Source organism: Triticum dicoccoides, chromosome 5A, assembly GCF_002162155.2.
Source record: "Triticum dicoccoides isolate Atlit2015 ecotype Zavitan chromosome 5A, WEW_v2.0, whole genome shotgun sequence".
NCBI classification, from domain to species: domain Eukaryota; kingdom Viridiplantae; phylum Streptophyta; class Magnoliopsida; order Poales; family Poaceae; genus Triticum; species Triticum dicoccoides.
Genome location: NC_041388.1, coordinates 246,982,921 through 247,006,150, shown reverse-complemented (window position 1 = coordinate 247,006,150; position 23,230 = coordinate 246,982,921). Strand labels below are relative to the sequence as shown.

General features: G+C 46.1%; 1 protein-coding gene across 1 annotated transcript; it reads left to right on the top strand.

Moving 5' to 3' along the window:
* Positions 1-17,806: 17,806 nt before the first annotated feature.
* LOC119300819 (peptidyl-prolyl cis-trans isomerase FKBP42-like) lies at positions 17,807-23,154 on the top strand. Its single transcript, XM_037577706.1, has 7 exons — positions 17,807-17,970; positions 19,393-19,572; positions 20,242-20,331; positions 20,978-21,162; positions 21,391-21,513; positions 21,604-21,756; positions 22,469-23,154. The coding sequence occupies exons 1-7, from the start codon at positions 17,916-17,918 to the stop codon at positions 22,793-22,795; spliced, it is 1,113 nt and encodes a 370-aa protein (XP_037433603.1). The 5' UTR covers positions 17,807-17,915; the 3' UTR covers positions 22,796-23,154.
* The last annotated feature ends 76 nt before the right edge of the window (positions 23,155-23,230 follow it).

Below are 23,230 nucleotides of genomic sequence, written 5' to 3'. Positions count from 1 at the left end.
CTAAGTACCACATTGGATATAGACATGTCCCCAAAGGTAAAGATATGCAATAAAATCAGATATTCCCTTCCCTTAGATGTCTTGCTCCCCCTGAATCTGCATGGGATATTGGGAGAAGATAGGGAACAAAAAATCAGAGCAACAAACAAAAAAACAACAGAGCTTGAGCTAAAGCAAGCAACCAAACATGTCTTTCCCCTCTTAAAGACATGTGACATCTCTCCTCTTGAACACCAAGCATCTGGGGTCTTTGATGATATTACTTTCTCCTAGTTGAGAAACTCTCTCCCCCTGAGTATTCTCTCTTTCTCCCCCTATAGGAAGGATTAAGCTTTGATGTGATCTCTCTCTCCCCCTTTGACATCAATTTCCAAGAAGGGCTCTTCTGGACATGTGATACAAATGGGTTGGTCCTCGAGTCACGGAGCAAAGCAGCATGTCTAATATGATGCTGGTAGAGGACAAGAATCATTGAGTGGAGCTGGAGCAAACAGAAATCAGGAATAAGTGGCAAGTTGGTTTTGCTGTGGTGGAATCGGTGACTCCGAGTTGTGTGCTTCGGTTGCACCGAAAGATTTCGGTTGGGCCGAAGAGAACAAACCGGTGTGACCGAGTTCATTAGAGTGAAACCACTTGTCACCTCAGCTCACTAGACAAGTAAGATCTCACAAGGATATGCAAGGAATTTACTGGAAGATTTGCAATGAATTGGATGCAGAAAATGCAGAACAAAAAGGAAAGAAAAGAAACTAAAAGTTCTAGATGAAGTTTTTTTTGAAAGGGGAAACAAATATGCAAGAGACAAAAGCACGGAGAGACACACGAGAACTTCATCTAGAGATGGTCGGCGACAAAGTCACCTATGTTAGAGTATATTGACTTAGGATTCAAGTGAGAGCACTTGATCATAGGTCATACTCATCGTTTAAGTTCAAAATGGGGTTACCATTTTTCGTTTAAGCCTTTTGATGTATTCACATCTTGTCGAGTTGCTTTGACTCATGACTTGGAGTGAAGCTTCTCTAAGATGGAATAACATACCTTGGGTGGTGGTGTTGATCTTGCTCATGTAGTTGAACTTGTGCGGGTTGCTCAAGGTTGATGTAGTTCATCAAGGGTTGGGAGTACCACTTGGAGTTTGAGTTCATCTACCTACATGGGTTAGCTTTGCAAGGAAGAGCACTTGTGTATCCAAAATGACAATCATGAGACTCAACATAGAATTTGCCAAAGGATATGTTTGAATGGTTTCGTGTTTCCTTGTCTTCAACCACCATTGTGTAGAGACTTGGTGATGTAGAGATTGCTCAAGATGTGAGTGAGTTGCAATCTCATAGATTTAGATTCAACCAAGTACCTACACGTGTTAGATAACATGCAAGGTACAAATATATCCAAGACATATGAATAGCATTATAAGAGAAATATCAAGGATTAGTCATAGGCTCATGCCCCACATGTATCAAATGGAGTTCCTACTCCAAGTTTGAAGCATCAATGATGTTCAATTCACCTCTCAACCTGCAAAACACTTTCTCCTCAAGTGGTTTAGTGAATATATCCGCCAATTGCTTATCGGTGCGAACATGCTTAAGGTTAATGTCCCCTTTTGCAACATGATCTCGAATGAAATGATGACGAACTTCAATATGCTTAGTTCGAGAATGTTGCACGGGATTGTGAGCAATCTTAATAGCACTTTCATTGTCACATAGCAATGGAACATGTTTCACATATATCCCATAATCTTTAAGAGTTTGGGTCATCCAAAGTAATTGAGCACAACATGAACCAGCGGCAATGTATTCTGCTTCGGCGGTGGATAAGGATACCGAGTTTTGTTTCTTGGAAGACCAAGACACAAGAGATCTACCAAGGAATTGACAAGTACCCGAAGTGGATTTTCTATCAACCTTGTCTCCGGCATAGTCCGAATCGGAGTAGCCAACAAGATCAAAAGAGGACCTCTTAGGATACCAAATGCCAAAATTTGGTGTATGGATTAGGTATCTCACTATCCTTTTCACAGCCTTAAGATGACACTATTTAGGAGCAGCTTGATATCGTGCACACATGCACACACTTAGCATAATATCGGGACGAGAAGCACATAGATATAACAATGAACCAATCATAGAGCGATAAACCTTTTGATCAACCGGTTCACCATCTTTGGTCAAATCAAGATGTCCACTATTAGGCATGGGTGTAGTCATACCTTTGCATTCTTGCATATTGAACTTCTTGAATAAGTCCTTGGTGTACTTCGTTTGAGAGACAAAGGTACCTTCCTTAGTTTGCTTGATTTGCAAACCGGGAAAGAATTTGAGTTCACTCATCATAGACATCTCAAACTTCTCCAACATTAGCTTTCCAAACTTCTCACTAAAATGAGGGTTAGTTGAACCAAATATGATATCATCAACATAAATTTGGCACATAAATAGTTCTCCATTAACCCTTTTTGTAAAAAGAGTAGAATCAATTTTACCAATTTCAAAGCCTTTTTCAATAAGGAACTTGGTCAAGCATCTATACCATGCTCTAGGGGCTTGTTTAAGACCATAAAGGGCTTTGTGAAGTTTGTAAACATGATTAGGTTTCTTAGGATTGACGAAGCCGGGAGGTTGCTTAACATAAACTTCCTCTTCAATTTTGCCATTTAGAAAAACACTTTTAATGTCCATTTGATACAAGGTGATATCATGGTGATTAGCATAAGCAAGTAAGATGCGAATGGACTCAAGTCTAGCAACGGGAGCATATATCTCACCATAGTCCATACCTTCAACTTGTGTGTAGCCTTGGGCGACGAGACGTGCTTTGTTGCGAACCACTTGTCCATCTTCATATTGCTTGTTGCGAAACACCCATTTGGTACCAATGATGTTGTGGTTGTTGTCGGGCTTCTCGACCAATGTCCACACTTGATTTCTTTCAAAGTTGTGTAGCTCTTCATGCATAGCATTTATCAAGTCTGGATCCTCCAATGCTTCTTCAACCTTCATAGGTTCAATGCTAGAGATGAATGAGTAATGTTCACAAAAGTTAGCTAAACGAGTTTTAGAGCGAGTGATTCTCCCGGTTTGGATATCATTGTAGATTTGCTCGACAGGATGATCCTTAGCAATTCTTGCTCGAACTCGTGAAAGCTTTTGCTTGGGTCGGGGTGGAACATCCTCTTCATCTTGTGCTTCTTCTTGGCCTTCTTCATTGTTGACGTTGTCGTTCTCTTGTCGTGGTGGAGAAGGAGGTTGTTGATGTTCATCTTGGTGCGCTTCCTCGTTTTCTTCATCTTGGCGTGTCCCACTTGTGGATGCTTCCGTATCAACTCTTGGTTCACCTTGTCGTGAGGTAGAAGCTTCCACTTGGATGGACGAGGTACTCTCCTTCACTTTCGTTGGACGAATCTTGCCAATGGACAAGTCTTGAATTGCTTCCGAAGGGTCTTTGTCTCCTACATCAATTGGCAATTGCTCTACTTGTGAGCCGTTAGATTCATCAAACTTCACATCTACCGTCTCTTCAACCTTTTGGGTGAAATTGTTGTAGACACGGTAGGTGTGAGAGTTTGAGCCATAACCAAGTAGGAAACCTTCATGAGATTTAGGAGCAAATTTAGAACGACGATGCTTATCAAGAATGTAGCACTTTGAGCCGAATACTCGAAAGTATCCAACTTGGGGTTTGTTACCGGTGAGGAGCTCGTATGCCGTCTTGCCGAGTAGCTTGTGAAGATACAAGCGATTTGTTGCATGACAAGCCGTCTCAACCGCTTCCGCCCAAAAGTGCTTTGGCATTTTGTACTCATCAAGCATCGTTCTTGCCATCTCGATAAGAGTTCGGTTCTTCCTCTCAACAACTCCATTTTGTTGAGGTGTGTACGTAGCCGAGAACTCGTGTGAAATCCCTTCTTCGTCAAGAAAGGTGTCCACATTTGCGTTCTTGAACTCCGTTCCGTTGTCGCTCCGAACCTTCTTGATCTTCACGTCAAACTGATTTTGGGCCTTCCTAACGAAGTTTTTGAAGAACTTTTGGACCTGCGATTTGTCATCAAGAAAGAACACCCACGTAAATCTTGAAAAATCATCAACTATGACTAGACCAAATGAGTTACCACTGAGACTCTTGTAGGCATTTGGACCAAAGAGATCCATGTGAAGTAGCTCGAGTGGTCTTCTTGTGGTCATGATGTTCTTCGCGCGGTGACTTCCTCGAACTTGTTTCCCTGCTTGACAAGCACTACAAAGTCTATCCTTGTCAAATATGACATATTTTATTCCAAGGATATGATCACCTTTAATAAGCTTATCAAGATTTCGCATACCAACATGACCTAGTCTTCTATGCCACAACCAGCCTTTAGAAGATTTGGTAATTAAGCAAGTTCTAGGTTGAGCCTTTTTAGTGAAATCAACAATGTAAAGATCTCCTCTATGTATACCGGTAAAGACCATTTTATGATTGTCTCTACGAAACACTTGGCAATCTACTTCAGTGAATAAGACATTGAAACCGAAATCCGCAAGTCTAGAAACTAAAAGTAAATTGTATCCAAGGGATTCAACGAGCATGACATTTTGTATGGAGCTATCATGTGAGATGGCCACCTTACCAAGGCCAACCACCTTACCCTTTGAATTATCACCAAAAGTGACATATTTTCGAGGGCCGTTGTTTTCAGCAAGCTCACGGAACATATCTTTATCTCGGTCATATGATCAGTACATCCACTATCAAGGACCCATTCCTTTCCTCCAGCCATGTAGCCGCGAAGATTTTCCATAAGACCAAAGTGTCTCATCGCATCATCGAGATCATAGTCTCTATCATCATCATCATCATCCTCATTCGAGTATTCATGTTCAACATCATCTTGTGATTGATCAGTTCCTAGAGAGGGCAATTCATTAGATAAATGATCATTTCTATAGTTATCTTTATGAATTCTAATAGCTCTGGAAATGATATTGCTAATGATTCCAACATCTCCTTTGGCACTCGTAAGATTAGTAAGCTCAAATAAGCAGTCACCAAATTTGGGATCATTGGAACTCATCTTAATCAAAGCAATAGACTTATGGAGGATTTCATCTAGATCTTTCAAGGAGTAATTAGGAAAGAGTTCCTCAAGAAATTTCCATATGGTGTAGGCACACTTAAGAGTCGGCAAACATCCAATCAAGTTTCTAGGCAAGCCTCTAATGATGAGCTCAACAGTTCTAAGATTGCGAATCATGTCAATATCTTCATCTAGGGTAGGGTGCAAAGGATCAACATGAGGTGCACAAGGGCTAGTAATGTACTTGTTCAAATGATATTCATTGAAAATCTCAAGCATTTCATTTTTCCACTCATGAAAATACTCTGCATCAAGAATAGGCACTCTATGTCTAAGACTCCCCAAAGTAGACACATCCATCTTCCTCCAATGGTGTTTAAACCAAGGCAATGGAGACCAAAACTCTGATACCAATTGAAAGGATCGAGAAGAGGTGTCTAGAGGGGGGTGATTAGACACTAAGTGCCAAAAGTTGCAGTTTTTAATATTCTTAAGTTTAAGTGGAGTTTAAGCACAAGTTTAACAAACACAATACATATCAAGCAAGCATGCAATGAGTATATGAGCAGCGGAAAGTAAAGCATGCAACTTGCAAGAATGTAAAGAGAAGGGTTTGGAGTATTCAAACGCAATTGGAGACACGGATGTTTTTGTCGTGGTTCCGATAGGTGGTGCTATCGTACATCCACGTTGATGGGACTTCAACCCACGGAGGGTAACGGTTGCGCGAGTCCATGGAGGGCTCCACCCACAAAGGGTCCACGAAGAAGCAACCATGTCTATTCCATCACGGCCGTCGCCCACGAAGGACTTGCTCACTAGCGGTAGATCTTCACGAAGTAGGTGATCTCCTTGCCCTTACAAACTCCTTGGTTCAACTCCACACTCTTGTTGGAGGCTCCCAAGTGACACCTAGCCAATCTAGGAGACACCACTCTCCAAGAAGTAACAAATGGTGTGTTGATGGTGAACTCCTTGCTCTTGTGCTTCAAATGATAGTCTCCCTGAGGGAGTCCTGGATTAGGGGGTGTCCGGATGGCTAGACTATACCTTCAGCCAGACTCCTGGACTATGAAGATACAAGATTGAAGACTTCGTCCCGTGTCCGGAAGGGACTTTCCTTGGCGTGGAAGGCAAGCTTGGCGATACAGATATGTAGATCTCCTACCATTGTAACCGACTTTGTGTAACCCTAACCCTCTCCGGTGTCTATATAAACCGGAGGGTTTTAGTCCATAGGACAACATACAGAACAACAATCATACCATAGGCTAGCTTCTAGGGTTTAGCCTCTCCGATCTCGTGGTAGATCTACTCTTGTACCACCCATATCATCAATATTAATTAAGCAGGACGTAGGGTTTTACCTCCATCAAGAGGGCCCGAACCTGGGTAAAACTTCGTGTCCCTTGCCTCCTGTTACCATCCGGCCTAGACGCACAGTTTGGGACCCCCTACCCGAGATCCGCCGGTTTTGACACCGGCATTGGTGCTTTCATTGAGAGTTCCTCTGTGTCGTCGCCGTGAGGCTTGATGGCTCCTACGATCATCAATAGCGATGCAGTCCAGGGTGAGACCTTCCTCCCCGGACAGATCTTCATCTTCGGCGGCTTCGCACTGCGGGCCAAATTCACTTGGCCATCTGGAGCAGATCGAAAGCTATGCCCCTAGCCATCAGGTCAGATTTGGAAGTTTAAACTACACGGCTGACATCCGCGGGGACTTGATCTTCGATGGATTCGAGCCACTGCCGAGCGCGCCGCACTGTCAAGACGAGCATGATCTAGCTCTGCCGCCAAACAGTGCCCTGGAGGCCGCACCCGCATCGGCTTCGACCCTTAATTCGGAGCCAACTGCGCCGATCGAGGATGGGTGGTTGGACACCGCCTCGGGGGCTGCGATCCCAACGGCGATTGAGCCGAACGCCAACCCCGCACTCCGCAAGACTCGTGACCCCAAGGAGCTGGACTCCTCTCCGGACTCCGAACCCTCCGGGCCCCTGCCGATCGAATCGGACTGGGCGCCGATCATGGAGTTTACTGCCGCGGACATCTTTCAGCACTCGCCTTTCGGCGATATTCTGAAGACACTAGAGTCTCTCTCTTTATCAAGAGAGCCCTGGCCGGACTACGGTCAGCAAGGTTGGGATACGGACGATGAAGAAATTCAAAGCCCACCCACCACCCACTTTGTAGCCACTGTCGATGATTTAACCGACATGCTCGACTTCGACTCTGAAAACATCGACGGTATGGACGACGATGTGGGAGGCGAAGAAGAACCACCGCCCACCTCATCATATGACGTATACATGGTGGACACACCAAAAGATGACGACGAGGAGCGGAAGGACGCACCGAAGGCTTGTTCCCTCGAGAAGCAGTCAAAGCAGCGACGCAAGCGCCGCCCCAAATCCCGCCTCGACAGAAATAATGATCACACAGACCCAGCGCTGGAGCAGGGCGAACCGCTGCCGGACAACGGCAATCCGGATAATCAAACCGAACAAACAAATTCTATCAAGGATAATAATCCGGACGACATAACGCCGGACAGGCACCCGGAGCAGCAGAATGCCCGTAAAAGGCTTGTTGCCACTGCGAGGAGTCTTAAAAAGCAGAAGCAAAGGCTCAAGGTTGCGCAAGACACACTCCAAGTCAGATGGAGTAAAATACTCAACATAGCAGCAAGGTACGGCGACAATCGCCCCTCCAAGAGCTACCCAAAGCGGAAGCTGCTACTTGAATTCGATGAGGAGGCTTCAGACCCCCCACAACCAAATATCAAATCATCCACCTGGCCGGATAGACGACCCCTCTACAAACATAGAGCGGCATACAACGCCACTCACAATACAACACGCAACCCATGCGAGGGCTTGCACCCAAAGGACGGCGCAACAAGATCCATTTATGGACCACGCAAGCGCGCCCCAGCATACAATGCAACACAACAAACATCCGAACAATGTGGTACACCTAGCTACAGGGTGCCGCACACCCCCTATGTTTCACCGATGAGGTGCTGGACCATGAATTTCCAGAGGGATTCAAACCCGTAAACATAGAGGCATACGACGGAACAACAGACCCTGGGTCTGGATTGAGGACTACATCCTTCATATCCATATGGCTCGAGGAGATGATCTCCACGCCATCAAGTACTTACCCCTCAAGCTCAAAGGGCCAGCTCGTCACTGGCTCAAAGGCCTCCCCGAAGGCTCCATTGGAAGTTGGGAAGAGCTCGAAGACGCCTTTCGGGCAAATTTTCAAGGGACTTATGTCCGACCTCTGGATGTGGACGATTTGAGTCATATAACTCAACAACCCGGAGAGTTAGCCCGAAAGCTTTGGAATAGGTTTCTTACTAAAAAGAACCAGATTGTCGACTGTCCGGACGCTGAAGCCTTGGCAGCTTTTAAGTATAGCGTCCGTGACGAATGGCTCGCCAGACACCTCAGCCAAAATAAGCCGAGAACGATGGCTGCATTAACAAACCTCATGACCCTCTTTTGCGCGGGTGAGGACAGCTGGCTAGCCAGATGCAGCACCAGCGACCCCAGTGCATCTGAAGTTAGAGATGGGAACGGGAAATCATGGCACAATAGCAATAACAAACACCAGAATAAAGAAGACAACACGAAGGGCACGGCGGTAAATGCCGGATTCAAAAGCTCTCGGCCAGGTCAGCAAAAGTCGCCCTCTAAAGGCACCAGGGATGAACTGTCCAGCCTCAACAAAATTCTGGACCAAGTATGTCAGATCCATAGTACCCCTGGTAAACCTGCTAATCATACCCACAGAGAATGTTGGGTCTTCAAGCAGTCCGGCAAGCTCAATGTCGTACACAAGGGGGAGGATACACCAAGTGAAGACGAGGACGAGCCTCCCAAGCAAGACACCGGGGAACAAAAGAAATTTCCACCAGAAGTCAAAACAGTAAACGTGTTACACGTGATCAAGGGAAAAAACAACGCGGCACTCCCAGGAAAATATACCCAAGTGCCTGTCACCGCAAAGTCCTGCCACTGGTCGTCTCAACCGATCACTTTCGACCATCGCGATTACTCAGCAAGTATCCAACGCGCAGGATGGGCTGCCCTGGTATTAGACCCAGTAATTGGCGGATATCACTTCACACGAGTCTTGATGGATGGTGGCAACAATCTAAACCTAATATATCAGGATACAATCCGCGGGATGGGGTTAGACCCAACAAAAATTCGCCATAGCAATACTACCTTTAAAGGAGTAACGCCAGGCCCAGGGGTTCATTGTACGGGCTCCCTCCTACTACAAGTTATATTCGGCTCCCTCGATAACTTTCGTCGCGAGCATTTAACCTTCCACATCGCTCCGTTCCAAAGTGGCTATCAAGCACTGCTCGGACGCGAAGCTTTTGCTCGCTTCAACGCAATACCACTCTATGCCTCCCTCACACTCAAGATGCCCGGTCCACGTGGCATCATTTCAGTGAACAAAAATATCAAGTGATCTCTGCTCGCCGAAGAGAGTGCGGCTGCCTTGGCAGCCGCACACTAAAGGCGCCCGGACCAGCAAAAGCATCCAATAGGTCGTCAAGACCTCAGACACAACTAATCAAGTGCGGCGCCGCTATCTATACCGAATAAATGGTCACACCCCTATTTGTTAATACAAGGGGCTCAACGCGCGCAGACAAGTGGCAATTTCTTCTCATCTTGAATTATACATGGTTGCTTTAAAAACTATCTTTTTGCACGACAACTTTTTCACCTAAATTCCTCTCTTTTACAGACGATCATCGTGCTACACCCGTCCAGGATACGACACAATGGAGACACAGGCGCAGACGTGCAGCAGGGACCCGCTCCAAGGATTCTTTTTAGATTAAGACCCTGCGTAAACCTTTTTTACTGTCTCTTGTTGATACATATCCACCGTTGAGAAGGATGCTGACGTCTTGGCATGTGGCCACGCCAGAACAATGCACGTACCTGGACACAAGGGGCTTATTACAAAGGCCATTATTTAGGCCCGGTTTGTACCACAAAGACCGAATACCTTAGGGAGTGTTCGGCGTCGCGAGTTTGGCCCTATATGCATCAGCTCCGAATCATTGTCTTTGGTCAAATGTTGGGTTTGCCCGACTCCTGTGTTTTGGTGCCTTATGTTCCGCTTTACCGGCTAAGGTAGCACCAGGAGAACTACTGCGATTGTGCCCTGGTTCATCCGGATGAGCACCTCAGTAGAGAAAGCCGAAAACTGACTGTCATGATATAGCGTGAGACTGGTCAACCACTCGATGACCTGTTGGAATGTTAGAATTCCTCCGCCTTAATGAAGGGCCGTTTTCCGGCCAGGCATGTAAGCACCCCGGAATCGGGAGAGTGCGGAGCCACCAGGGGCTATCTAGTGGCCCCACTGTCAAACTCCTATGGCTAAGTGAAAATGCTAAAGCATTATAGTCCGGTTGCCTTGCTCGCTCTGCTATCACCTCCTTAATAGGACCAAGACGTTGGGTTAAGTGTGAACGCGTGTTTTTTGTGAGCACCTCCGCATTATATGTGTGGGGGTTGAAGCCGACGGCTGCAATCTTTCAGGTTATACACATGTATACATAAACGGCCGCACAGGAGGCATCATATTACTTTTAGGCAAAAGTATAAAAATAGCCTTATAAAAGTCTATAAAAGCATTTTGCTTACAATGAGATTACATATCACTCAAACATAATATTTTTTGAGCACTGGGTCTCTATCAAACGAGCACCCTCAAGAACTTCTTCAAAGTAGTGCTCAGCAGCCATTCGGCCTATGGCCGAATCCCGCGCTGCAACAGTGGTAGCATCCATCTCCTCCCAGTATGCTTTAACATGGGCAAAGGCCATCCGTGAGCCCTCTATGCACGCCGACCTCTTCATCGCATTAATGCGCGGCACCACGTCAAGGAACTGCTGCACCAAGCTGAAATAGTTGTTCGGTTTTGGCCTTTCCGGCCATAGCTGATCCACAACAGACCTCATGGCGCGTCCGGACAACCTATTTAGTTCGGCCCATTCGGCTAATTGGTCAGTCAATGAAAGCGGACGCTTGGGAGAATGGAATTGTGTCCAAAACAGCTGGTCCACTTCACGGTCCGTCTGACCCTGGAAGTACTTGACCGCATCGGCAGCGCTCACCGCCAAATCCATATACACATCCTCCGAACTCCACAGCCGATCCAGAGGGGCATACCGTGGATCTCCGAACTTCCTCCGCAACATAAAGGATTTCCCAGCTACAATATCCCCGGCTTCCCATAGCTCCTCCTTCTTCGCCCTCATAGCAGAGCGGATGTCTTTCCTCGTCGCAGCAGCCTTCTCAAGGTCCGATGCCTTCGCTAGGTTTTCCTTTTCAAGAACCCGACAACGGTCGGCGGTGGCTTTTAATTCTATGGCCATCTTGGCCAACTTATCTCGGCTCTCGCCATGCGTGGCCTTCTCGGCTTTCAACTCTTCGGCCGCCTTCAAAGCAGCCGCATTACCAAACCTCGCTTGTTCCTTGGCTCGGGCAAGTTCTGCCCGCAAGGCTTCAACAGTGGCAGCTCCATCTGCAGTCACAACATATTAAAGATACTGGCATCATGCTGCTCTTACTATGTGGCATTTACCAGATAATGACACTTACCCTGTGCCTCATCAAGCCTTTTGTTAACAAGCTCGATGTCGGCGTCTGCCGCATCCAACTGCCGTTTTAAATGGGCAAACTCGCTAGTCCGGCTAGCCACCGGAGCTTCCATCACCTGCACATAGAGGCAGTATGGTTATTACCTGGGAATATGATCCTCTGTTCGTCGTCGTTTCCGACGACAACCAGAGTCTCAGGGGCTACTATCTACACAGGGCACACCTAGCATGTGTAGGACTATCATACATTATTTTACGTACCTCAAAGCCTGTCAGTAGACTCATAAAAGCTTCATGCAATCCACTTTCAGCGGACGAGATTCTCTCCATCACCGTATTCATCAGCATACGATGTTCATCTGAGATGGCCGCTCGCCCCACCAACCCCCTTAGAACATCCGATCGCACACCAGACGGTGCCGGACCCTTTTGTCTGCTCCCTTCGGGAGCTGGACACTGGGAGCTTCCGGGGTCAATGGGATTATCTTCTGGCCTCACCGAACTCGGAGAGGCCCTCCGTGATGACACTTCGGCGTCACCCGCTTCCAGAGCGGAGGAGTCCGGAGGAGGCGTTTCGCTCTCCATCATCTCTAGAAGAAGATCCCCCGAAGACGAGCTCATTTGAGAGGGGCTAAGGCCTGAACTACAAAAATAAATATGGTGGTTATTCTCTCAGAAGAAAAAGAGGGCATACCTGTACTATTAAAGTATTTCGGGTCACTTACGACTCGCTGGAGAATTGATCCCCCCGCGGACTTTGTGCGGCAAAAGCACCCCCAAGGTAGGACCCTCTGTGGGAGACTTCTTCTCCCGTTTGGAAGCTTCGGCTTCCGAATCCCCGGGCGTAGTCCTTTTCCTCCTCCGGTCGTCTTCCTTCATGGAGACGCTCGCTCCCTCGGTTAGAGTGGGCAGCGTTGGGGGCCCGCGTCCGCCCGTATTATCCTCCCCAGTATCTTCCTTCAAGGGCTCCGGGCAAGGTGCGACCTGGAGCATCTTTTCCAATACCGGATTGTCCAAACCCTCAGGGAGGGGGGCCGAACACCGAATCAACTTCGCCTTTGTTATCCAGTCCTGGTCAAAAAGCGAACTCTCAGAAATAACTTCGTAACAAATGAGAGATAGTATGTTTGGCCGGAAGATTCCTTACCTGTTCGGCGGCGCGGTTACTGCTCAGGCCCACGTCCTCGGTGATTTCCGGACACTCTACTTGAGGTCCGAAGAATGACTTGTACATCTCCTCGTGCGTCAGGCCGAGGAAATTTTGAATGACACGCGGTCCCTCGGGATTGAACTCCCACAAGCGAAGGGGCCGACATTTGCAAGGCTGGACTTGACGAACCAGCATAACTTGTATTACCGCAACCAAACTAAAATCTCCATTGAAGAGATCTCGGATGCGGCTTTGCAGTATAGGCACGTCCTTGGCTGGACCCCAGCTCAGACCTCTGCTGATCCATGACATCAGTTGTGGTGGAGGCCCGAGCGGAAAACATGGGCGGCCGCCCACTTGGCACTTCTAGGAGCCGTGATGTAGAACCACTCCTGTTTCCACAATTCAGACACCTCTGGGATGGAACCTTTGGGCCATGGAGCTCCCGTCATCTTGCGTATTGAGGCACCTCCGCACACTGCATGTTGCCCCTCGATCATCTTCGGCTTTACTTCAAAGGTCTTGAGCCATAGGCCAAAGTGAGGGGTAACCCGGAGGAAGGCCTCACACACGACAATAAATGTCATGATATGAAGAAAGGAGTCCGAAGCTAGATCATGGAAATCTAGCCCGTAATAAAACATCAAACCCCTGACGAAAGGATCCAGAGCAAGGCCTAGACCTTGGAGGAAGTGGGAGACGAACACGATGTTCTCGTTGGGTTCGAGGGAGGGGACGGCCTGCCCTCAGGCAGGCAACCGATGCAAAACCTCGGCGGTCAGATATCTGGCCTCCCTCAACTTTTTGATGTCTTCCTCCATGACGGAGGAAGGCATCCATCGGCCTTGAAGACTAGATCCGGACATGATTGAAGGTTTGGAGCACCTGACCTGAACTTTGGGCGTTTGAGCTTGAGGTGGGGGAAGGATTCGATTGAGCACGGGAGGGAAAAAATAAAAGCCTTGTCCCTTTATAAAGAGGGTGCACATCAGGCGTCCTCTCCGTGGCCGTTTGGACTTGCCTATAGTCTAGGAGTCCTAGAAGCGGTTGGGTTACCCACGCCCATATTGATGAGAATCCTGGAATAAGGGGACACGATCTCTGCTTTAACAAGACGTGCCAAGGAAACCGCCTCACATGACACGCCGAGGTGGGACAATAAAACGATTCGAATAAAGGATTGGCCATGGTGTGATGTCACACTACGGAATATGTCAGCAGATTACATTTGTGTAAATATTATTCTCTCTATGGCAATATGTGGAAACTTATTTTGCAGAGCCGGACACTATCTTTGTGTTCAAAATCTTCTATGAAGTACTTGGAGGAGGAACCCGCCTTGCAATGCCGAAGACAATCTGCGCGCCGGACTCGTCGTCATTGAAGCCTGGTTCAGGGGCTACTGAGGGAGTCCTAGATTAGGGGGTGTCCGTATGGCCAGACTATACCTTCAGCCGGACTCCTGGACTATGAAGATACAAGATTGAAGACTTCGTCCCATGTCCGGAAGGGACTTTCCTTGGCGTGGAAGGCAAGCTTGGCGATACGGATATGTAGATCTCCTACCATTGTAACCGACTTTGTGTAACCCTAACCCTCTCCGGTGTCTATATAAACCGGAGGATTTTAGTCCGTAGGACAACATACAGAACAACAATCATACCATAGGCTAGCTTCTAGGGTTTAGCCTCTCCGATCTCGTGGTAGATCTACTCTTGTACCACCCATATCATCAATATTAATCAAGCAGGACGTAGGGTTTTACCTCCATCAAGAGGGCCCGAACCTGGGTAAAACTTCGTGTCCCTTGCCTCCTGTTACCATCCGGCCTAGACGCACAGTTCGGGACCCCCTACCCGAGATCCGCCGGTTTTGACATCGACACTCCCCAACACTCAACTCTCTCTCACAGGATTTGGATTTGGTGGAAAGAAGATTTGAGTGGAAAGCAACTTGGGGAAGGCTAGAGATCAAGATTCATATGGTTGGAATGGAATATCTTGACCTCAACACAAGTGTAGGTGGTTCTCTCTCAGAAAATGTGTATTGGAAGTGTAGGTATGTTCTGATGTCTCTCTCCACAAATGAAGAGTGGGTGGAGGGGTATATATAGCCTCCACACAAAATCTAACTGTTACACACAATTTGCCAAACTCGGTCGGACCGAATGGTTAAACTCGGCCGGACCGATTCAGCAAACCTAGTGACCGTTAGGATTTTCGGTGGGACTGAGATGCAACTCGGTAGGACCGATATGGTTAGGGTTAGGGCATAACTCGATGTGACCGATTACACAAACTCGGTGGGACCGATTTTGGTAATAAGCTAACCAGAGAGTTGGTCAGGCAAACTCGGTGAGACCGATTACACAAACTCGGTGGGACCGATTTTGGTAATAAGCTAACCAGAGAGTTGGTCAGGCAAACTCGGTGAGACCGATTACACAAACTCAGTGGGACCGATTTTGGTAATAAGCTAACCAGAGGATTTGCATTGTAATCTCGGTAGTACAGATTGCTCAAACTCGGTGAGACCGATTTTGGTAATGGACATACATAGAGAGATTACAATCCCATCTCGGTGAGACCGAGATCCCTATCGGTGAAACCGATTTGCTAGGGTTTGTGGCAATGGCTATGACATTTGAAACTCGGTGACGCCGGATAGATAGAATCGGTGGGGCCGAGTTTGACTTTTGGTTTAGGTCATATGTGGATGTGGGAAGGTAGTTGAGGGTTTTGGAGCATATCACTAAGCACTTTGAGCAAGCAAGCCATTAAGCAATACCTCATCCCCTCTTGATAGTATTGTCTTTTCCTATAGACTCAATGTGATCTTGGATCACTAAAATAGAAAATGTAGAGTCTTGATCTTGAAGCTTGAGCCAATCCTTTGTCCTTAGCATCTTGAAGGGGTTCCACATCCTCTAGTCCATGCCACTCCATTGTTGAACTTATCTGAAACATACTAGGTAAAAGTGTTAGTCCAACAAGAGATATGTTGACATTAATTACCAAAACCACACAGGGAGCACTTGTGCTTTCACTTACCCCGAGATGCACGCCATCTTCCGTCACCGGGATTGAAACAGGTTCAACATCCCCCAAACATTGTCTTCACACAGCTGGCCTTCATCTACCGAGCTGCCTCCGATGTGATGTTAACCAGCTTAGTCTTGGAAATGATGAAGGAGTTGGCCGACCTGCACGCAAGAAGGATTCCCACGCAGCCAACCTCTTGGCAGGTAGGAAAATTTCTTGCGCCGCGTCTCAAAAGTCTTCCTGTCCGGCTCTGACAAGCCAGACCTGTCTTATCCACGGGCCCACCTGGCCACGTTCTTGCCTTGACTTGATGGTCAACAAGACATGCGAGAGTGGGGTTGGGGCCCACTCAGGTCATGTCCCATCAGTAGTGGACCTGCGCCTTGATTCCTGCACGAGGGTTAACATTGACCCCTCAATCCATGTGCGTCATTAGCGCTACAATGGGGGTGCGAAGGGATTTACTGTCATGCGCCATGTTTAACCTGCCACCGCTTCACTTCCCCCTTCCCCTATGCGAGGTAGGAAGCAAGACGAGGAAGGGTTTATGCTCCCATCCCCCCACACTTCATATTTTTCCTTGCGCCCAAACTCTCTAGTGCCCTAGCATTCTGCACCTCCACTGCTTCCCGCGCGCACGCTGCCATCACCCCACAACACCGCCGCATTGCCATGGCGGGACAACGTTGCCTGAAGAAGGACGACCAGCCCGTCAACACTGGAAAGGGCGCCATCACGGATCTCAAAGGTGGCTTCACTCACCAAGGGGAAATGAAAGTCGTCGACGGTGATGCGTGGCCAGCTGGACCGTCTCTCCACCGCGAGGTACCTGCTGACGCCGAAGGTCGCATTCACGCGGTCTGGGCTCAACTCGTCCATGGCACCGCCATGGCCAAAACCATCCCCCACCCTATCAACGATAACGAGTGGGTATGTTTGTCCCATTCCTTCTCTAGGGGCTGGGGTTACTATCCACACCCTTTCTTAGGGTCTTCTTCACTTTTACTGTCTCCAACTCCATCATCTTTCACCGAACTCCATCCTTCACATCGTGTGCTTTGTCATGCTTTGTGAATCCTTCCGTTGCTGCCAGCCGCACCTCGGTTTGTGGAGAGGAGAGGATATGAGATGTGGTGTGGTGCGGACAACGTCGGAGCCGCACTTAAATACCCATGGGCAGGTGAATGGACGTGCACCTCCTTTCAATCCGGTGCATGAGTCGGGGTAGGCTCCCCAGGCGCCTTGCCGAAATTGCATTGAAGTGGCGTCGTTCGCCGATTCATCCGGGAGCGTTGCTCTGGCTGACATCATGTTGTGAAGTCACGCACGCTCTGAAACAACTTGACCGATATGAATATGCGGCAACCGCTTCGCACGAGAGGTTTTTTTCCGCGCATACGTGTGACTTGCGTCCGGTTTATGGCCAGACAAGCGGACGTGTCCGTAGACCGATGATGCATCGCGTTGGATTATTTGCGGTGTCCGGACACATCGGTCCAAAAGTTTACTTGCATTTTGAGGGTGCCTTAAGGCTAGTCATAGTGGGAAGTAACTTAGACTAGTGTCATGCGAATGACACTAGTCTATGTTACTACCTTTATAGTGCAAAGTGTTATAGAAATAGTAACATATATGGTTGCATTTATTAGCTTATAGACTTAACTTTTTTTAAGAAACACTATGCGATGGTAACATAATATATTACTCCAAATATTTCTTTCCTCATTAACTAGCTGTCATATAAGCAAATTTGTCTTGAAATATGTTATGTTACTTGCTATGTTACACCCACTATGACCAGCCTAACTGAAAATAGACCGAATCGAATTTCCCCAAATCCAAAATCGTTGACCGGACCTGAAAGAAAAAGCCCGAATTAAACGGAGGTAAACACCCCTGCTTCACAGATTGCAAGTCGAGGAAGTGACCATCTGCTCTGCTCTCCTGATCTCCTCGACTCCTCCGCCTCCCAACCAACCACGCCCGGCGTGTCTGCCCGCCTGCAGCGATTGCCGCCATGCCCGAAGATGCCGCGCCAATAGCCCCCGCCCCCGCTTCTGATCCTACCGCTGGTGAGTGAGCCTCTTCCAGCTCTGCGGGACTGCCGCCTAGCGAAATTCTCACTTCCTTTTTGTTCGTGCTGCGGGCTCTGAATTTCCGTCATGTTAAGCTTTCAATTCAGCGAGAGCACTTTTCTCTTGCAAATTCGGTGTGGAATTCCTGTGCCGACTTTTATTTCGTTTTTTTTTTTTGAAACAAGGCAAAAGATTTGCCATTTTCATTGATTAAGAGAGAAGTTTTAGAGGTTTAAGGCCCATGGCCGAATTACAATAATCACTCTCGCGGCATTACATTACTCAAGTGCTTCGCCCCGGCAATACTCCAAAGCGAGGTTTCCTCCTTAATCCTAGTGACAATGACACCCACTGGAACGGCCTCGTTACGGAAGATCCGTGCATTCCTCTCTTTCCACAATTCCCAACAGATGAGAAGCATCAAGGAAGCAAGTGGCTTTCGCGATTGGGTCTTCCTGTTAGCATTGTGGCTCCACCACTCTTTGACGGAAGTCGCGTCACTCCAATTAGAAGGATGCACATCCTGGAGACCAAGCCAATCTTGGACCATGCGCCAAACTCTAATAGTGTATCGGCATTGGAATAGTAGGTGGGCCGCCGACTCCTGGACTTGTTTGCATAGTGGACAAAGATTACAGTTTGGCCACCCACGACGTTGAAGCCTGTCCGCCGTCCAAATCCTATTGTTGATTGCCAGCCATGCGAAGAACTTACATTTAGGAGGAGCCCAAATCTTCCAAACGGTCGGGATCATGGTTGTGTCAGTATGGCCCAAGAATTGCGCCTTGTAGGCCGACGCCGCTGAGTAGAGACTGTCAGTAGTGAATTTCCATGTTATGTTGTCGGGTGTGACGACGTCGAGGTTGACGTGGGAGACCCTCTCCCAAAGGGTGACAAACTCAACAAGGTGTTCGACGGCTTTTATTTCGTTTTGAAAAAGAAAGCAATTAGTCACGCTATATTCGATCTAAGGGCAATCTGAGGATACATGAACCAAATCGCTTTGTATGTTGCTGGAGCAGCGAAGTGAATTAGTAGTGTTTTTTTGCGGATATAATTAGTAGTGTTTATTGCACACACTGCAGGTTAATGTTCTGCTCCCCTTCTTTAATCTGTGCGCAAAAGAAGTTGAAATGTAATACTAGCACATTTCTTTTTTCTGAATCTGATTGCGCTTTGTGAAGGCAATGGAATTAGTTTCAGTAGGGGCTTGTAGCACAACTCAATGCTAAGATTACATATTTTAATTTCTGAAGCTTGTGCTTCACACTTAACAGGACCACGTAATGTTACTTGATACCACAAAGTAACAATACGAGATGCTACAAAATATGCAAATCTGTACCAAGATGACGAATAAGTTCTAAAACCTCACTGCCTTTTGCCCATTGATGCTGATTTATGTTCTGATAATTTTAGGTTCTAGTGATGATGAGATAACAGTAGAGGATGCTTCTTTTGCGCGTACTGAACTCCCCCAAGATGGCAGTGCCCCACCTGTCGTAACAACTGATATGGAAGTTCTCCATGATAAAGTTAAGAAGCAAGTCATTAAAGAAGGCCATGGGAAGATACCCTCAAAATTTTCTACGTGCTTTGGTAAGTATGACACAAATATTTGAGTCTTGGTTATGTCGTTGATTTCTAGAATGATGGTACCAATCTATACAACCCGCTCTAGTCTTCCTCGTATATTATAATTCACTTAATTAACATGTTCACTGGTACCATGCCAGAAGGTTGTTATCATATATCCTGATAGCCTAGAAAAGCATTCCAAGCTTTTTTTTTTGAAGGAAATTCAAACTTCAAATATTCGGTAATCCTGATTGATGACCATCAGATGGCACTCACCCCATCTACAGTTTTAGTTCATATAACTGGTTACGAGGGCATAATCTCTGTAACTTTGTACTGCATGTGTCATGTTTTATTCATCACCGTTTCCTGCCTTCTTACTTGTATTTGACATTGAAATGTAATGCCCCTTTTGTTTATCCTTTTTCCCCTTTAAGTGGGTAATGACATCGATTTACTTTTCTCCTCTCATATTTCAGCTTTGCTCTTTTGTTATGCATATGTAGGCTGCGTCTGTAAAGGACATTAATATATTTGTCTGTTCAGGATCTTGATTGAAGTGGATCTTACTTTAATTTGTCAGTATGCTGTCCTGTCTAAGTTTCAGAGGATGTATATATTTAGATATTTATTTGGTGGTTTGAAGGAGATAACTGTGAAATAATGGTTGTTTCCAACCTTGATTTACAGTGCATTACAGAGCATGGGTACAAAGCTCTATGCATAAATTTGAGGATACCTGGCAAGAACAGCATCCAGTTGAAATTGTCATCGGAAAAGGTACAAATACATTTATTTCACTTATTTTATCCTCAGTTTGTCTCTGCTGCATACATTTCATTTATAATTTCAATCCGGTGCAGGGCTGTAAGATTCAGATTCGGACTTATTTTGGTAATATTCTGGTTTTCTAGTGGTATGAGGTTGATTTTAAGAGGGAAGGTTATTAAAGTAGTTAGTTTATTATTAGTCCACCAGTTGGTTGCTAGTCACACCTTACCTTGCTATTGTAATAAAATCTTATATATCTAAATAGCTAGTCCCCACTAAGATATTTCTCTCAACATGCAAGCATGCCACCTCATCATTCAACATGCATAAGAAAAGGCCCACCTCAACATGCAACTATGCATATTAAAAATCCACTACGACATGCATGCATGTAAAAATTTCATTTTTTATGCTATTTACATTTAATTCTTATATACTTTCAGAAACTATTGTTTCAAGAATTCATGTTCCATATAATCAAAATCTCATTGAAATATTGCAAACATTCCGGCAACAACGTGCGGGGCATCATCTAGTTTGAAGAGTTTGCATTCGCATTACTTTTATAAAATCACTTGCTAGCTGAGTGTATCAAATAACTATCAAAGGCAATTGCCTGTGTAGTAATTTTGAAGTATTCTGTTTTCATCTACAGAGAAAAAGCAAATGTCTGGTTTGGGTATTGGTGTTGGTCACATGAAAAGTGGGGAACGTGCACTGTTGCATGTTAGCTGGGAGCTAGGCTATGGGAAAGAAGGAAGCTTTTCATTCCCGAATGTCCCTCCATCAGCAGACCTTATATATGAAGTTGAACTCATTGGTTTTGATGATGCTAAAGAGGTAATGGCAAGCACCCTCACCTGCCCCATCACCACTCCAACCAAAGAATGGCTTAATAAAGAAATAGAGCCAATTTTTTAAATGTAGAACACTAATCGGTTGCTTTGATACTTTTGGTAGTAGACTGAGATGTCTGAATAGCTTATTACAATTTTAATTACCCTTTCTCAGACACTGGATTTTTCTAAGAAAAACTTATAATCATGGCAACGTGTCTGAATAAATCAGGGAAAAGCTCGTAGTGACATGACGGTAGAAGAGAGGATTGAAGCAGCGGATAGGAGGAAGCTTGAGGGCAACGATTACTTTAAAGAGAAGAAATTTGAGGAGGCTATGCAGCAATATGAGATGGTTAGTGATCTGCTTTACTTGGAAATTTTCAACATTTTTATTTTTTGAGATGCTCGAGCTGATGGTGTTCTACTGCTTTCTCTTTTCCAGGCTGTTGCGTATATGGGAGATGATTTCATGTTTCAGTTGTTTGGGAAGTACAGAGATATGGCTTTGGCTGTGAAAAACCCGTGCCATCTCAACATGGCTGCTTGCCTGATCAAACAAAAGAGATTTGACGAAGCTATCGCACAGTGTAGCATTGTAAGTTCATCAGTTCTATATTATTTCATGAACTTCACTCTTTCACTCATCGCTTACATCACTTGAGGTCCTCTAGTTTGGATCTCTGTATAGCTTTGCATAAAGTAGATATTTGGTTTGATATTCAAATTTTCGAAAACACTAGACTATACTTGTGATATGCGAGAACATGTGTCTAGCATGGCAGTCAGACCTCCGAGTATGGGGCTAGTGACCAGGGCTTGAACCCCGGTTCTCACAAAAAAGTCCCCCTGCTTTGTGTTCCCTGTGTGTGTGCAAGGGTTGACCATTGCGCCGCTGTAGCAGGTGTGGGACGGTGTTTGGGGCCTTTTCTCGACGTAAGAAGTACAATTCCTTCGGGTTTGTTCCCCCAAGGGTTCAACTCTTTTTTGTGGTTATTATATTTATATTATATTTTTGTGAATGATTTATAGTTATTATATGCAAGCATTTATGGACCAAATAAGGGTAGAATGCTCTCCTTGCATTATAAGTATCAGTCTGTGACGGTATTTTAGAATTTAAAATAGTTGGCTGAGCTGCTTATGTTTTTGCTCCTAACTTTAATTTAAATCATCACAAAGTTGGTATGCCTTGATATTGGCCGGCTGAATAATCTCGTGTTGTACTGCAATTTTGCCCCTTATTTTTGTGGAAAGACTCGACCAGTTACTGTTTAGATGATCTATCATTGCATAATACTATTTTCCAGGTGCTGTCAGAGGACGAAACCAACGTGAAAGCGCTGTTCAGACGTGGAAAAGCTAGAGCCGAGCTCGGACAGACAGAATCAGCGAGGGAGGACTTCCTGAAAGCCAAGAAACACTCCCCGGAAGACAAGGAGATCATGCGGGAGCTTCGGTCGCTGGCGGAACAAGATAAAGCGATGTACCAGAAGCAGAGGGAGCTATACAAAGGTCTGTTTGGGCCGAGGCCTCAGCCCAAACCTAAGGCCAAAAATTTCGCCGTCCTCTTCTGGCAGTGGCTGGTGTCACTGGTCCGTTATCTTGCCAGGATGTTCACGCGCAAGAATGACTAGGAAGGTCCGTGTGAGTCTAGTTGACTCTGATGCAAGTGCTACTGACGACATACCGACACGACAAGGGAAAACCTGATGATATATCTATAGCTTGTGGTTAAGAGACAACCTTCTTCTATATATACTTGAGTATAATTGTTTTGGTATGGAGTTTTGCCGGGCACTTTGGACTGGAGGGGATGGTCTCTTTGTGTTTGTTATGAAGATTGGAACTGCAGTTTCAGTTTCAGAATCCACTTGGATAACAGTGATTCACCGGGAAGGCAGAGTGTTCAGGGCCTAAGATCTAGCATATCTCGTGTTGTATTACTACTGTTTACAAGGACATGATTCTGGTGAGCCTGCTTGATTACACAGTGTAAACACTCGACTCCCTCCCCTAAAAAGAAGACTCAACTCCCTCATCTTGGGCAGATGATATGTTGTAGCGAACGT

Coding starts and splice junctions, on each gene's coding strand:
- LOC119300819 (XM_037577706.1), top strand. CDS start 17,916: ATGCCCGAAGATGCCGCGCCAATAGCCCCCGCCCCCGCTTCTGATCCT. Junction 21,514..21,603: donor CTATGCAGCAATATGAGATG/GTTAGTGATCTG, acceptor TCTCTTTTCCAG/GCTGTTGCGTATATGGGAGA. Junction 21,757..22,468: donor CTATCGCACAGTGTAGCATT/GTAAGTTCATCA, acceptor ACTATTTTCCAG/GTGCTGTCAGAGGACGAAAC.